Source organism: Anser brachyrhynchus (assembly GCF_964034855.1).
Source record: "Anser brachyrhynchus genome assembly, chromosome: 2".
Classification (NCBI taxonomy): domain Eukaryota; kingdom Metazoa; phylum Chordata; class Aves; order Anseriformes; family Anatidae; genus Anser; species Anser brachyrhynchus.
In genome coordinates this window covers 13,355,284-13,372,996 of record NC_137695.1, presented here as the reverse complement: position 1 = coordinate 13,372,996, position 17,713 = coordinate 13,355,284, and the positions used below count along the sequence as shown (strand labels likewise).

The 17,713-nt window shown below is 41.8% G+C and overlaps 1 protein-coding gene across 2 annotated transcripts; it reads left to right on the top strand.

Moving 5' to 3' along the window:
- The first annotated feature begins 759 nt into the window (after nt 1–759).
- On the top strand, nt 760–9,734 carry KLF6 (KLF transcription factor 6). 2 transcript variants are annotated; one of them, XM_080582614.1, is made up of 4 exons: nt 760–1,271; nt 4,018–4,591; nt 6,320–6,443; nt 6,868–9,734. In XM_080582614.1, exons 1-4 carry the CDS (start codon nt 1,170–1,172, stop codon nt 6,917–6,919), a joined length of 852 nt encoding a protein of 283 aa, XP_080438740.1. In that variant the 5' UTR covers nt 760–1,169; the 3' UTR covers nt 6,920–9,734. The 2 variants fall into 2 exon arrangements, 1 of the variants encoding a protein (XP_080438740.1); XR_013947530.1 differs by having other exon boundaries at nt 762–1,271; nt 6,320–6,585; nt 6,739–9,315.
- Nucleotides 9,735–17,713: the final 7,979 nt, after the last annotated feature.

Here is a 17,713-nt window from a genome sequence, read left to right as displayed (position 1 = left end):
CGAGGTGCGAGGGTAGGTCCTGCCACACTTCCAAATCCCTCACTCAATCGAGGATCGCCCCAAAACCTCAACCCCCTAGCCCACAGGGACCTCACGACCCAGCAGCTTGCCCGCTATGGGCACCCCCTGCTCCCTGCCTCGCAGGGAGGCGACACGGTCGGCCGCCCAGACCGAACCACGGCACCCTGACGCTGCGGTGAGGCCCCCCCGGCCTCCCCTTCCCCTCTGCCCCACAGAGCGCAGCGGCCGCCTCACCGCCCCTCGCGGCCGCCCTACGCGAGCGGCTCCGCAGCGCCCTCGGCGCCCGCCGCCGGCAGCGCAGAGCGCGGCCGCCTCCCCTCCCCCGCGCGCTGCCCGCTCCGCGAGCGCACACCTCCCCTCCCGAAAAAGCCGCCGCTTCCCCGCTTTATATACCCTGCTAAAAATAGCCTGCCGCCCAGCCCTCCAATCAGGAGGGGGCGAATTTCGAATCGGGCCAATGGCGGGAGCCGTCACGGCCGGGCTCGGTCACGCCAGGAGGAGCCGCGATGCCTGCCGGGCTCCGATTGGGCGACTCTGACATCATCGGCACGCGGGGCGCGGGGCGCGCGGCGGGGATTGGGCGGCGGCGGAGCGGGCGGCGTCACGGGATCACGAGGGGCGGGGAGGGAGGGGGGAGAGAGGAGGAGGAGGAGGAGGACGGGGAGGGAGGGGGAGGGAGAGAGAGGGGGGGCGGGCGCGGGGGGGGGCGGGGGCGGCGGCGCGGCCGGGCCGGGCTTTGAGCGGGGAAGTTTTGCAGGGGGCTGCATTCGCAGCAGCGCCGTGTTTGCAAATATTGAGCCCGCTCCTGCGCCAGGGTCCTCCGCCGGCCGCCTCGGGAAAGCCGTCCTTTGCCTTTGCCGTGCGATTAAACTTTGCATGAAACTTCGGGTCTTTTTTCCTCCCTAAGCTCCTCAAGGAATTAATATATATATATATATCTCCGTATATATAAAATATTTTTTTTATTTTTTATTTTTTAATATTTTTTTTTTCTTCTTCTTCTCTGGAAGGAAGGGGGGGGGGGGGCTTGGAAACTGAGAGCTGAGGTTTTTGACACCCCCCCGGCACACCCCCCTCGCACATAAAGGAGGCATCTCTCGTGGTGTTTTTGGTAACCAGCAGTGACTTTTGTTGTTGCAACTTGAGCCATGGATGTGCTCCCCATGTGCAGCATCTTCCAGGAACTCCAGATTGTGCACGACACGGGGTACTTCTCAGCCTTGCCGTCCCTGGAGGAATATTGGCAACAGGTAAAACGAGGATGTCGATGTTGTTGTTGTTGTTGTCGTATTTTTTTTTTTTTTAAAGCCGTATTAAAGGATGAGCGGATTGAAAGAGGAGGAAAAAAAAAAAAAAAAAAAAACAACCAAGTGTCAGCGGCGAGTTTGGGGAGATCTGAGCACAAATACCTAGCGACGTTTGGAAGCAGGTGTTTCGCTTTTAAATTGCACGGCGTTTTTTGATTTTTTTTTTTTTAAATTTTTATTTTTATTTTTTTCAATTTTTTTGAGAGCCCCGAGGTGAAGGCGAAGAGCTGCCCGTCTCCCTGCCCGGCCCCGCAGCTCCCCGGCCCCTGGGCTCCGCACCGGGTCCGGGCAAAAGTTTTGCTCCGGTGCCGGCTCCGGGCTCCGCAGCTGGGTCTTGTCAGCCCGGCTCCCCGCCTCGGCCACGGGCTGCCTTTCCAAGCCTGCTGTTATTATTTTTATTATTATTATTATCATGCATTATTTCCTAGCGATGATGGGAAGAACCACGCACGGGTGTACGTGCACATCTGTGCATGTATATATATATAATGTATACATGTATGTGTATAATGGAGCTATTCCCCAGCGCAGGGAGCTTTGCAGAGTTGTCAGTCATATGACAGCGCTCCCCTTGTGCTAATTGCCTTGGTGGGGAAGGAGGAAGAACGGAGGCTCCTTCCCTTTAATGGACATATTTCGTTGCCTTTTTTCCTTCCCCTCCTTTCTCGCCCTAATCCGCTCCGAGCGGGGGGCTCCGCTGACAGCCCCGCTCCGGGGGGCGACGGGGACCACAGCCGGTACCTGCTGGCGAGGCGAAGGAGCCTACCCAAGAAGGTCGAAAGGCAAAGATGCAAAGTGCTACAGCCTTCACATGCCTCCTTATTGTATGCAATCACCCCCCACCCCTTATATTTTATTTCATATTTTTTTTTTCCTTCCCTCCCCCCTTCCCCTTTCAAAGAGGCAGCCTCATAGTACGTGATTGAAATGGAGCTAAGTAGTTTCCTTCAGGCATTTGGGTTTTTGGCAAGGGGCCAGCCCTCTTTCCCAGTAGCCTTCAGAGGCATTTAAACTCAGAGAGAGAGAGAGCTTCGCTCCGGTCCCCATTACTATAATCTACCTAATGAGGAATTTAAATTAGCCGGGAATATTAAAGTTTAACAAGATCTTAATAAATGCTTCCCCCCCCCCCCCTTCCCTTCTGTTTTCTCGGAAAATCAATACACTATTGTGTCGTCCCTATCGAAACCCTTTTTTGTTGTCAACGTGCGTTGCAAACCAGTTATCTAATTACAGGCAAATACCTAAACGCCGTGTGCAGCGCCGGGGTTGTTTTCGTCTTGTTTTGTTGTTTTTGTGTTGTTTTTCCCCCCCCCATTTTTGCCCTCGCTCCTGGCCTGGTCACAACATGTGACCCAGTTTACTGGGGGAGACGGGAGGCAGATGGGAAGGGGCTGTGAGGGGAATGTGTGGCATTTGGGATCAGGTTTTGCTACCGGGCTGGGAAGGGATGATCTTGCTAAAATAAGTAGAGTTTGGTATGGAAACTTGGTGTGTCCTTTTTTTTTTCTGTGTAACGCTTCCATATGGATCGTTTCCTATAGTGGAAAGAATAATCCCAAAACATCAGCTTGTTGCCATAACAGTTCGTACCCTTTTTTGTTCTCCTCTGCAAATGGCTAGAAAGTCAGCAGGGTAATTGAAATTGAAAACCGCAGCTTCACCCATTTAGGGTGGTTTTGTTTTTTGTTTTGTTTCGTTTCATGGAGTGGAGAGGAATGCGGCTGGGGGGGGGAAGTTGTCCATGTACTGTTGCATGTATATTTGAACAGAGTACTTTCTTGGCAGATGGACAGGATTTTAAAAGGAAGTCTCCTTTGGCATTGCGTGAAAGAAAGCGAGCGATGACTCATACAGTTGCACTCTTGGCCAGTAGATAAAGTTCTTGTTCATTGTGGGACTCCCAGCAGGACCTCAGAGTAATTTCCCGTTTCGCATCCTATAGAATAGGACATTTCTATTCGGGAACTTTTTTCTCCCCTCTCTTCTGTCACCGAAGTTCCCCCCCTTGTTCCTCCAACCGTGCAGGGGAGCAGCCCGAGCTATGTGGCGTGCATGCCAATACGCTTGGAAATGACATTCTTTGAAAGTCGAGCATGCAGCGTTCTCATGCACAGGAAATGGGAGGACGTCTGCTGCTCCATTGATGGCCCCAGAAGACGGGCCGGCAGCTCCGCAGCCATGCTGAAATGTGGCTTTGTTTTCTGACGCGGCGTTCGGGCTTTAGCTGCCTGTCAGAGCACATTGTGTTCGCCCGGGTCCCTTCAGCCTCGTGTTTGTGTGAGGGAGATGCAAAACAACTTGACGTTAGGAGAGCGCGAGAGTGAAGTGTAATTATTTGTTGTGGCTCTCTATGGTCCCTTTTCAACGTCAGCCTGCTAAAACACAGATTTTTATGATGAGAGTGATGATAATTTGAGTGACTCATTAGAATGCCATTTTGCAAACCCAAGCTGACTTGCACCTTCAGCTGTGTGTTTGAACTCCTGCCCAGGTCTCGAGAAGCGATTTCTTTTCATCATAACAGTCACCTAGTTACGGCTGGAGGAGCCTTTAATTTGTTTTGAACCTAGAAACCTCAAATCGAACGTACTACATTCCTGCATGCTTTTTGAAGTGTAAAATACAATTGGGTTTATTTTGAGCCAGCTTGTAACTTTCCTCTTTTTTCTCCTTCTCTTTCACCTAGACGTGTTTGGAGCTGGAACGGTATCTTCAAAGCGAACCCTGTTATGTATCTGCATCTGAAATCAAATTTGATAGCCAAGAGGATCTCTGGACCAAAATTATTCTGGCACGTGAGAAAAAGGAGGAATCTGAACTGAAGAGCACGTGTGTCCCAAAAGAGGACAGCCCTACTAGTCAGAACTTAGAGACCAACAGTTTGAATTCTGACGTGAGCAGTGAATCTTCGGACAGCTCCGAGGAGCTCTCGCCCACGACCAAGTTTACCTCTGACCCTATAAGCGATGTTTTAGCCAGTTCAGGAAACTTGAGTTCATCTGTCACTTCCACTCCCCCTTCGTCTCCTGAGCTGAGCAAGGAGCCTTCTTCCCAGCTATGGAATTGTACGCCGGGTGAGTTGCATTCACCGGGGAAAATTCGTACCGGTACCGCTGGAAAGACTGCAGAAAAAGGTACCCCCGCCAATGGTGACACCTCGCCAGATGGCAGAAGGCGTGTTCACAGGTGTCACTTTAACGGTTGCAGGAAAGTTTACACCAAAAGTTCACATCTGAAAGCACATCAGCGCACTCATACAGGTTAGTAACCGAATGCTTGTTAAGAGTTGGCAAGTACTGCAGGGAATACCCCTGACGGTGGTGGTGTCACGGCCTTACACAATCGCTGGGTGGGAGCCCAGGTTTGGAGAGATGATGTAATAGTGCGAGAGGCTTACCAGCATGGGCGACATCACTTCCTCATTCTCTTCGTAAGCTGGCTGAAGCCAAGGCAGTTGGCTGTGGATGAGTCTGCTGTCATAGCAAATATGAGCCACTCGTTTAACTAGGCAATCCTTGGGAAACTGCAGAGGCATGTGGTCTTCGGGAGCACTCGCTAGCCAAAAGAGACGCTATACCTCTGTTCACAATTTATTTCCAAAGCAAAAGCTAACTGAGACTTTCTTGAGGAGAAAAAAAAAAAAAAAAAGGAATGGCATATCCAAAAGCTGGATGGATCGGGATCGCAAAGTAGCATAAGAGCCTGTCTTCATGGTCCACTGTACATTGGGTCTATTCAACCAGACATCCCAAGGCCTTGATTATATAAAGTACAGCTATAGTTGTAAATAATTTAACAGTTTTGTGTGCCATTTTGTCAGCAAAAATCTTGGAAAGCCATGGTGCGTTGTAGTTCTTCTAATATATCTGCCTAATTGGACTTGCAAATGTATGATTGACTGTATAATTTTATCCCAAAATACTGAGAAACAGCATTTTATTGTTATGGAATCTGAATGGAAAAAAATAATCCTGTGTGTTATTGGGAAAGAAAGTGAGGAAGGTAGACACTTCAGGACTTTTATAAATATTTTATGGTTGAAGTAGCATGCTGATTTGCTTGTTTGAGTATTAATATTCAACATCTTTTTATGACAGCAGTTAGATGTGTAGAGCTCTGCCTTGGCTCAGTAGTCATCGCTTAATGTGAGGAATTAGTTAGGCGTTCTTGGTGTGCAAATCCAAAGACCTATGCAGTTTTTTTTCCCCATGATGTGGAAAGAGAATTCACGGAAGAGATCCTGTTTTGACTCATGAGCTCAGCATTTTGTGGCTTTTATGGGAAGTCTGAGCAAGCTTGGATGCTCCCATTGTCAGGCAGAAGTCCGATAAAACGAGATTATTTTGAGAGGAAAGAGCAACTTCCACTGAAACCGTGGTGGTTGAGCAGACATAAATAGCTGCCGGCCTCAGAAGTATTGCAGAACTGTTGTCCCGGTGCTGTCTGGCTGAGAACGTTCCTGTGAATGGAAGTGGTATTTCTTGAATGCTAAAATAGCAATGTTCAAAGTGCTGTGCAGGCTTTTCCAAGAAAATGTAGCTCAGCAGAAGGAGGTTGCATGTTATACAGATGAGTGAGTGACAGAGGACTTTGATGCAATACAGTAGCCTAATTGCATCTGGGAGCCTAGCTGCGCTGTCTTTAATCACCTTCGTGAGGTCCATGCTACCTGTTTGGGAGTCAGGGTGCTATTACAGATGAACAGGAATGGTACAAGGTTGGATTTCTTTGTTTCCTGAGAACCTGTTTAATTGCTTTTTGTAACAAGAATGAGATTATTTGATGTGCTGTTGCAGCACAATAGTTAAGTAGGAATCAGGTGGATGAATTTTGCCTTCTTTGCCTACATGTTTTGAAGCATTCAGATATGTTAAATAAAATTGACGGTCTTTAGGGGGTGGAGGAGGTTTACATAGAAAATGAATGGGATAGCACCGATCTTTGTTTGAGTGAAGTCGTGACTAACATATAATCTGCTTTCTTTGTAGGGGAAAAGCCTTACAGATGTTCATGGGAAGGGTGTGAGTGGCGTTTCGCAAGAAGTGATGAATTAACCAGACACTTCAGAAAGCACACTGGTGCCAAGCCTTTTAAATGTAGTCACTGTGACAGGTATGCGACTGAAATGCACCTTTTAAAATAGTTATTTTTAACACTTGCTGGAAAGTGAGTCTAGGCTGCCTTTCACAAGGTTCATTTGTGAAGGAATCGCTTGGGGACACAATTGTGTCTAGTATTTTTAAGGGATTATTATGCCTTCATAGTGGGAAAAAAATGTTTTACTAATCACCTGGATATAGTTTGTAGCCTGATGGTGCAGATTAGTGTTGTGAAATCCCCAGTGCTACCACCTACCTGCAGAGCACCCAGGTGCCTGGGGACGCCTTGAGTGCTCCGGTGTCTCCAGGATTGCCCCATCCCTCCTCCCCCGGCCGCGGTATGGAGCCGCAGAGCATGGGGGAATCTTGACCTCATAAAATGTGCCATGAGTGCACCCAACCCTCATCTAACACGCCATCTTTCTCTTTCCTTGCAGGTGTTTTTCCAGGTCCGACCACCTGGCCCTTCACATGAAGAGACACCTCTGAGTGGGTCACGAGGTGAATCCTGTGGGCTAAGAGGCGTCAAGGTTGAAGAGCCTTGAGCAGAGGGATGCGTGTTCCAGCCAAAGCATGCCATTTTGCACCCTACCCAGTTGCCTCCAGGACCTCTCTTCCTTGAAGGTCTTTTGAGGGCTAATAAGTCATGTAAGAAACGGCATAGCAACCGCGGTGCGTGATGTTTGGGGTTTCCTGGACTCATACACTGGTATCTAACCTTCTGAGTGGCTCCTAAGCCTTTTGCCGTGAGCATGTGCACTGAGAATGTCAATGATTGGGCGACTGTGTGCTATGAGGATCTATTGACGACTGTATGCTGAGGCACATTTTTTTTCTTGTGGTTGTTTTATAACTGTAAGAGAAAAAAAAATAGTCTGAATGTCTTGTATGTGAGGAATATCTTGTGAGATGGGACGACCACCAATCATTTCCAAGGGGTGGGGGGAGGGGTGTCTGCACCTTTTTCGAGGGAAAACGGAGAGGGGAAGGGGGGAATAAAAAGAGTCAGGATGCCAGAATGGAGATGGGGACCTCCCCGTTCCTGTGTGAGAGGAGCTTTAGGTGTCTGGTGCAGCTATTAAACGTGCAATGTGTCAAGTAGCTTGTTTTACTTGCTACAGAGCTCATTTGTAATCCATTGTATAAGCTGTGTATTTACAAATGTAACACAACTATAACTTTTCATTATAATACAAAGGTTATTGCATGGTTCTGGGGAACTATATGCTTTTCCATTCTTTAATCAGGACTGCAGTTTTGATTCCAGTTAAGAGCAGCTAAAATACAATTGGTCTAATGTTACATAATGTATGGAACATGAATAATTTTTTCTGTTGGGTGGATAAAACCACTATTGGTTAGAAACTGATTTTTCTCATGCAGCTAATTTTTCTCTTATTTATGCCTTGAGGACTAACTTCTGGTTTTCTAGCTGTTAATGCACTGTTGACCTTAATAATGGTGCCTTATGCAAGTGACCTTCTCTTGTAGGGGGTCTTATACAGGGGTATGGGTGATGCATGCTTTATTAAGGCTCTCTTTTCACCTGGCATTGTACTGTATCAAATGTATAATATGAGGGGAAAAAAAGGTTACTTCCAGGGTCCTCCTTTACAAAGACAAATATAGAGAAAAGTCATTCATGTCAGTACAGTATTTGTTTAACTTAGACAATTTGACTGTGTTACAGTATAATGCATATGCCAATTGAATACCTGACCAGTTCTGCCACCTTGAGACTTTTTTTATATTGACCTTGCACAACAACTGTGTATATACACACCCCAACTGTACTTAATATGTCAAGTTTTCATACATATTAAAGATACAGAAGTATTAAAAGATGTATTTGCTTAAAAGGCACAAGTTTCACATCTATATATCTAGCTATCTGTTGGTCATACAGAAAGAAACTATATTACTTTTTTTTTAAAAAGTGGGCAGAAAAATAATTGTGTATGTATATTTGTGTGTACAGTCTGTGTATGTGTGTATATATATAGATAATATATAAATATTTTTTTTAAAAGGAAAAAAAATTAGAACACATAGCTAGAAAATGCCACAGCCCGTCAAAATATCCCCTCCCCCCCAACATGGTCATTAAGGAGACAAAGAAATGAAAGATACAGTTATTAAAATCTAGCATTTTTAGAGGCTTTACCTTTAGCTTAATGCTATGCTAAAGGCTTTGTTGGCATTCAGTTCTTCTCAGACTGCTGACTGTGTTTTGTAGTTATTAGGTTGTCTGGAATAGCGTATCTGTGGCCATATAAGAATGATATGAACTGAGTATTGGCATGCTAAAAGAATATTAGCTGTGTGCAGATGAAGTACACTCATATTTTGGCCTTCCGGCTTATGGGAGGACCTGTGAGTGAGCTAGTTGTTGTGGTGGTTGAGCTCTAATTTTGCATAGTTCAGCTAAAATAAAGACTGTTTTTTCCTAGAATAGAAATAGTCTGTCCAAAAGCAGTATTTTTATTTTTTTTAAAACCAGCTCACTACAGTTGATGCAATGAAACATGTGATCTGTTTCTTTTTTCTATTTATTATTGGTCTTGCTTACTATGCTAATATTTTGGTATATCTTCCTGGAAATGTATGTAGATAAGTGGTTTAGGAAAAAGTATATGCAAGTGATCTGGTTCTAAGGAACATGCAGGCTTAAATCATTCTCATTTCATTTTTGTTTTAAATTGCCTGAAAATGCACTTTTTTTCCCTCCCCCCCGAAAAAAAAGAGGATAAATGGATTTCTATTTAGGTGTGTTTTTTCTTTTTTCTTTTTTTTTTTTTTTAAAACTCCTTGTTTGCAATGTCCTTGGCTTAGCCATACTTCTGAAAAATAAGAAAGTAAACAAAAGCAAAAAAAAAAAAAAACAACCCCAAACAAACAAACAAAAAACATTAAACTTGCACTGGCTTGTCTCAATTGTGAAATACCATCAGACTTGTGTGGATGGGGTGGGGCTGTGTGCCATATGTCAAATGCCTGTAATTTTCTTAATAAGCAAGTACATTTTGTTCAGGTGATAACTGAGCCTCAATCAAGCTGAAAAATAAAAAATAAAAATAAAAAAAAAAAACATTTTTGCTTGAAATTTAAGAAGAAAAAGTTTCTATTAGTGAAATTTCTTTTTTTGTTTTTGAAGCACCCTGTTATCTAAAGAATCTCTTTGTAAGATTTTTGTAAAAATTTTGTTTTACAAGATTTTATTTGAAATTGTTTTTTGCAAGATTGTTATATTTCTGTATGAATGTATTTTTTATTGGAATAACATAAAAAGAAATTCTTATCAGCATCATGTGTCTGGCTTCATCTTTCCCATCTCTGAAGGCATACATACCAATGTCAAATACTATGTTGATGCCTTCTCTTGAGCCATCTGATCTCACATACAAATATCTTTGGGTCAGGTCACTTCGTGGAAGACAAGCACTGGTGAGAAAATAACTTTGGCAGTAGAAGCATATCTTCCATATCTGAAAAGCTGTTGTTGATTCAACTTCTGTTCTCAGCGGAATAAATAGTTAACACGATTTTTACTACAAGACCACACCTTTATTCCAAATCGCTTGTTCTGAAGAGGTGAATGCATGTGGGAAATGTGATTCAGTGGGCATTTAAAGTGAAGGAAATAAACAGAAAGGAGATGGCTGGCCTAGAAGCACCTGCCCATAACTACTCCAGCTGGCTGTGGGCCTCTGAGCTGTCCCATCACTGAGAAAGCAAGCCCGAAACCTCCAAGGCGCATCTCTGGGAAGGAACCACGTGAAGCCTGCCTGGTCTACATGCATAGATCCGAGCCTGCTGTGGGGCTGACTTGACCCACATGCTGGTAACATTCAGCCAGCCAACTGCAAGCCTCTATATGAACAGCATTTTTTCAGAACAATGGCTCTTCAAAGCATGACTGGCATGTACACTGACTTTGGACGCATGCAGAATTTGTTTTATGTTGCCTTGTGGCTTCTGCTTCACTCAGGGTTGTGGTAAAAGTCCCTTAAGCATCGAGAAAAACCATTGGCAGGAATAGCAAAGTTACACGCTGAGAAACTGACTTTAAACATGTGAAATGAGTTCACAGGATTTGAGCGCTCATGGTTTAAAATTAGAAATGTTATAAAAATGAAGCAGAAAAAAGAATGAATAAGTCCAAACTGAGGTGGAAGGGGTAGGTGGGAGAGACCCTTGCCACCTACGTCAGCTTTGCAGTGGGCTGGTAAGCAGACAATATGCCTCTGTATAGGCAAGGAAAATGGCAATTTAAACAAAATCCTGATCTGTAATGAGAGGGAGATACCACATTTTATCGCTTCCAGTACCTCGCACAATGAAACCTGTTCTGGGAAACTCAGTCACAGTTGCAACAGAAATAATAAAGGTTACAGAGATTTAGGGATTGTGACATTTTGCCTTCTCAACTGTATACAAGATAGAAATGGAAATATTTTTGAAGAACTGAGCTTGACCTTGGGGGTTCTCCACCCAAAATGTTCAATGGGTGTGTAATGCAGAACAAGGACTGGCAAATTTTTGTCTGTTTACTGGGTGTGTGTCCTCTAGGGCTGTGTCTTACCGTACCTTAAAAAAAAAAAAAAAAAAAGGCCCAATAATTCCACTGCTACGGCTGTTATTGATATTCCACTCCCCTCTTTTCAGATTGTTAAAAAAAAAAAAGCGGGGGGTGTTCACAAAAAAATGCTAGTGACAGAGCTATTGGGCAACAAGGAAATAGCAAAGAAGAAAGCAATAGCCATTTCAGGGTTAGTGCATTTCAACATATATGTCTACTGCAGACTTGCTTAATTCCAGGTTTTGAAACCCAGAGCAAATGGGAAGGGGTATGAGTTTAAGAGTAAAAATGTCAGGTGGCTTAGACAGAGTGCAGACTTTGATGAGTAGCCTCAGCAAGTTCCAACAAATTCAAGGGAGGTTAACAAAGTGAAAAAGAGGACAGAGCTTCTAAGCCAACATGTTAGCTTCTTACTATAGAGGTCAGATACAGCATGCTTGTGCACTTAGGCACACTTACATGCACTCAAAGGTCAAGATGAAACAGTTAAAATCCCCAAACAGAACCTGTTTTTATTTTTTTTAACTTGGGTGTGAAAAAATCCTGGCATAAAAGCGGTCAGTGCAAGTAGGGCAAATCGCAGTTTACCAACTTATTTGAATGACTACATTTATTGTAAGTACAGATGACTTTAAAGTTCACAATAGACAAATGTTTGTTATTTTCTTAAATTGGATGTTCATATTGTCTAAATATTGCCATCTCTCCCCCTCTAAACCATATTATGAATTGTCACAAGCTGAATCTAGATTTGTGCCTGTGAAAGCATGTTGAAGACAAACTGTATTTTATCCTTTCCTCTTTAGAAGTTGTTTACAGTACCTCTGCCTTTGTATTTGTCTTTTTCCTCTCTCATTCTTCTCAACTACTTCAGCATTCACTCTTTATTTTCTTTAATTGCACTGAAAGCCCAGAGGAATAAAAACAACCTCTGTAAATCGCACAAATGACAGTAGAGAAATTAGAGACAAGAAGAAGGAAAAACACTATGGTGACTGTTTCAAAAAGTAGCTGAGTGTTATTTATACATCCCCAAAGGTGTATGTAATATCACATATTCTCACAACAGAGAGAGATGACCTTCAATAAGAGGAAAGGTCCATTCTCCACCAATTGGAGGTCTCCTTAACCTTGCATGTAGAGAAGAGTTAAGGTAAAGGGAGCTCTAACTACGTAGGAACAGGGGTGACAGGTAAAGGTTTGCCCTCTGCCTTTAAAAGTGTAAAAGGAACTACGTTCCCTCCTTGTTCCTCCATTCTTCAAGAATTCATTGGAGACAAAATGGTTTGGAAAAGAAAGCTCTGCAACACCTCTTCCTCAAGCTCTCCAGCTTTGCTTCCTCACGTATTATCAGTTTATAAGGCAGGCAATGGAACCAATACATCAGTTCTTTATTTCTGGCGACAAGATACCTAGCAGCCTGTACTACCTCTGTAGAAGTCTGCCTGCTTTTGCTTCATCCTATGGGATCGTGTAGCCATGAGGCATTAACAGGTACTTCTTAAATAAAGCCTCTGACATGGCAAGAAACTCCACTGAGATTATGAAATCCAAGGCAATAGTATCTTTATTTTTTTTCCCTTTATCTCTTTTACCCTTTACACTGGCTGTTTCATCCCTTATTCATGGTCCCTAGGTATATGACATTTATTTTTGATCAAACTTGTAGCAATACTGTCTCATAACCATTTGAGCTCTTACATATAAGGGAGAATGAGCAGATGGAGTATTGCTTTTGCACATAGGTCTACAGAGGTTTAATCAGTCTAGGATTCATTGGAGGTACCCTGGGAAATAAGGGTTTGCAGGTTGCTGCATTAATATTGTGAGGCCTTGGTCAAAAGCTCATTTAAGTCAAGGAGAAATTCCTCACTGAATTCAACTGGCTTCAGACACGGTCATTTTTCCATAGAGCTGAACCTGAGGAGGAGGTAGATTTGAAATCCGTTCAAAAACAAATTTTGATTCAATGACATTTATGACTGTATTTTATCAATTTCCCCTGAACATTTGATAGCTGGAGTTTACAAGTGCAAGCATTACAGAAATGATTTTTTTAACAGAAATATGATTTTTTTTTGCTGAAATTTATTTTTGATTGCAGACTGATGATAAACACTTGCAATTTGCAATGCAGTTTCAGTTACACAACAGCTACATAATCATTTTGTAGGTTACAGCAGTGACTGCCTTCAACTGTAATGTTTTCAATCTGAATGCTTCAAAAACTACTAGCCGAGAATTAATAACTGAAGAAATTAACTGGATTTGTAGGATACCATAGCAACAAAGGTGGCCTATGGCTTTAAAAAAAGTGCTGCATCAGACACAAGCCAGTACATTTTGTTAAAATAAGGAAAAACTATTCCAAAACTGTAATGGAGGCTACAGCTTGGTCGTGTTCTTGAAATATAGGTTTATAATTTGTCACAGGAAAAATAACTCCATAAAGCAAAGCCGCTAAGGTGTTTTAAGATGATCTATTATGCGGAGGTGTCTAGTGCAGCCATTTTGGATTGGTGTCATGATAGGAAACAGATGGTATATGTGTTTATGTTTAACATTTAAGGGGGTATAGAAAGCAATTGGGAGGTGATGCATTTTGTTAATGGGCAAGTAAAGCCTCGCACGTACAGTTAAAATAGAAGGTAAAAAAAAAGCAACATTTTTTCAGCACAAATGAGGCAGTGCAACAACACGTTTAAGTAGATTTATTTGACTTGTTTCACTTTAAATAATTTTAATGAGAAATTCTCTAAATGTTTTTGAGCGGAGATAGAAAGTAATCTGGTAACCACATGTCTTGATGTAAGCCAAGCTGTTCTTTAACAGCACTTTCTTTCAATACAATATAAATTTAGCTGGAATTAGCATTGCTGAATATTAGTCCCTCAGTGCCTCACTTGCTAAACCTCCATCTTCTTTTTATTGCCTCTGTGCATTTCAGAAGCAGAATGTGTGGTCAGTTCTGGACAAAGGCAAATTATCCAACCAGGCTGGGGAAGATGATGTATTTACAAAATTCTGTAACATAACAAACACTTCAGTAATAATTCAGGAAGGTAGCAGATCTGCACTGGATACAGCAACATAATTTTTTTTCCTGTATTGTGCTACTTTTTGGATTTGATACTGAATATATCAAAAAATCTAGTTACTCATGCAAAGCTGTATTTTTCTGAATTTTATGTACTTCACCTTACAGTATGTTATTTAATTTATAAGATTTATCTTTGAACCTGCACAGATAGTCAAAAACTATTGTTCATTTCCAAACTTCACTATGCAAGTTATTCAGTCTTCTAAGTTTCCCTTTATTTGCTTTTGCTAACTATGAAGAGGACATTGAGGGCAACAGGATTTTAATAGATCCTCGCTGTAATTAATTATTTATCAGCAGTAGAAGTATTAACGGTAGTAGTCAAACATCCAGAGGAGGCTGAGGTCTTACCGTGGTGAACCTACAGGGAGAGAGGCTACTCATCCAGGCTCTGCCTAATTAGACCACGGCACATTTGGAATTACTCACATGCAGAGAGAGAGAAAGCAGTTCTGTGAACTGGTCTGATCATCTCAGTGGTTTTCCTTTTCCCAGTCAGACAGATAATACTGTTGATATTTTACCATAATTCCATTCAATCCCATCTGCCTTTCACAGATGGACTCACCCTGGCCACCGGGATGAGAAATCACCACACAGAACACTGGGTTTCAATGCATTTCAGTGAGCATCTTTAGGTGTGATCTTGTAATGCCCATCCCTGTATCATGGAGCTGGGATATTTCTTGTCATTTCATGATTTTACTTTCTATTTCTTACTTTCTTCTTCTGGCAATAAGCTCAGTATATTCTGTCTGAAATTTTTGCATGTACTGAGATTTCTCCTTAATTTGAAAAAAACTTGTTAATAATTAATCTTTAATCCCACAGAGAGAAAAGAGTAAATAAGAGATGTAATAATGTTATAGTATTAATGGAATTTGAGCCTCAGTAGGAAATAGATGCATTATTCATAAGGATTGATGGTCTTTAGTGTCCCAACATCCCCTTGTGGGGCTTAGGAGGTATTAGACTGGTCACTGCAGAGAGGGCTGCTCTAATGTTCAGTAAGCTAAACTAAAAATATAGCAAGAATTATAAAGCAAAACCTAATCAAATCCTAAATATAAATATGATTATACAAATCCAACCCTTAGTTATCTCCAGAAACCACCCTGCCTCAAAGGGTTGTCAGTGACTTGTCCCTTATTATCTTTAATCAAGCAGAAGAGAGAGGCATTGAACGCCACAGTGGTTCCGCACAAAAAGGCACGGCAGGTGAAATCTATAGCGCTGTGCTCCTCGCTATACGTGTGCCACTGGCCAGCCCCACTCTGCTAACGAAAGGGAGGGTGAGAAGGAGACAAAGGGATGTAGTGTTTTCACAGCACATGTGAAGTCTCCTGTAGCTTCTTCTAATTTCAGTCCCCAAAGTCCAGACCACAGATGCTTTGTAGGGCAAAAACTCAGCCTGGATGCCTGTAGGTAAAAATTCTGTGGTAACACACAACAAAGCAGCTGACTAAAGGAGATTTCTGCAATAAGGTTTCCAGCACTTACACAGATGGGATATACCCAGACCTGGGTCTCTGTGCTTTCTGACAGGACATTATTTATCTTAACTATAATGCACAATTTAAAACCAAAGGAAAAAAAAAAAAAAAGTGATTGTATATTCTTTCATTTATCCAAACAGATTAGGCACTACAGTTTGAATATCTGTCTGAGAGGCTAAAACTACTAGTCGCCAAACAAAAGTAAATGTGTAATTCAATATTAAAAATATATTTTCCATTACACATTAAGTATCGCAGGATAATGATGAAGTCATAAAAGACTAATGTGTTTAGCCAGGACAGAAGGAAGAAGATTAAAAAGAGAATAAAGAGCTGTGGGATACGGCTCCTTTTGACACAAAGGGCAGCACCCAAAGTCTGTTCAGGCAAATATCCATGCGTGCGGATTGTTTAATTCAAAGCAGATATATGCCTTGATTTTGTAATAACCTCTATGTAAACAGTCTTCGGACCCTCACCTGCTGTCCTGTGAGACACCAAAAAACAGTGCAGGACTTCCTCGCTGGTAGAGCCCCAGAAGTCCTCATGCCTCCTGGGGCTGTGCAGCCAAGGTCTGGGGGAGCAAGGATGAAGCACTTTGTGACCAAGGGGTCTGAAAACATGTCAGAGCAGACTTGCTGAGACATCTTCAACCTGAATACTGTCTTTTTTCAATGTTTTGTGTGAGCATCACCTTTGTACTTTTAGAGGTAACCCATACCAGAAAAAGAAGAGGCAAGTATTTCCCTTATCCTCCATGCATTTTTCTATGTACGTTCCATCTATGACATGTAGGTATGAGTTAATATTTAAAGCTAAAATTATGTTCTTAATTTTAATTCATTAATAAAGAAAGAATAATGGCTGAAAATAAGGATCCTAAGAATGCTCAGGTTTTTTTTTTTTGGTTAAAATTTATATAGATATGTGCACACATGCACATAAATGAAAACAGATTTTCTTGTGTAGGATTTTTTTTTTTCTGTATACTGTTACATTTCAATAAAACAGTGTCCTTCAAGAATCATCTGTAGGACTGATAATAATACACCAGCCTTAAATTAGGGTGTAATACAAAACCAGATGAAAACACTGAACAAAATGAAACAGTCTGTGCTAGTAAGATGTATGCAAATAATAATAATAACAATAATAATAATAATAAACACTAAATGCAAAAATGTCAGCTATGAGAGTTCTTTTGAATTTAACACTTTGTGGTAATTTGAGCATGTCAGCATTGAGGTTGTTGATGGATGTTGTCAAACAGCCATAGTTCCAAGCATCCCTAAATTAGGAACCAGGTCTTAAAAAAAAAGGTCAAGATTGCCTTAAATGTCTGAGAATTTAAATAAATGATAATATGACACTGTTTTTATGTTTGTTTGTTTTAATTTAAATTCTGGATTTTGGATCCAGTAGGGTGTATTCAGAATAGGTTTTCATGATATTCTTCACAATGAAGGTTAAAAACTTCTTTTTAAAAGAAGGAAAGATAAGAAACTAAAAAATAAAATAAAAAAAAAAAGACACATGACAATAGGTATTCAAGGTCATACTATAAAATGGTATGAACTTGTTACCTTGAGGCAAATGTATGCAAATAAAATTCTTTGCTAGAGTAAAGCCGTTGAGTTCTCCCGATTTCATAGGCCAGAATATATGGGCCATAATTTTCAGGCTGACAATGTCTGAAAAAAAGTTATTAAAGCAAAAATATCCCCCAAACCTGACAATGCTCTTCACCTAAAATCCAGGAAAGGTCCTTAAAAGTGCCTAAGGAACCTCATTAAGTATTTCTCTGTGGAAAGACTACATGAGCATTACTCTGAAGTGATTTTTTTTTCCTCCTTTCTGCCGTTCCACCTAACATTTTTATCTTATTATTCTTAGCAGTGGTAAGTTACTATGACAGGAAGACAGAGTGGAAAATTAAGGCTTGTTAAGACTATTATACACCAAAAGGATCATGTCATAAATGAGATTTTAGTCTGCCCAGTTTGGGATGTAATTAAGTAATCATGTTCAAGGTGGATAGGTTTGAGACAATAAAAGGCCACTGGAGGTTGTTCAGTTTCAAAGGACCAAATCTTTTATGCTGAGAAGTT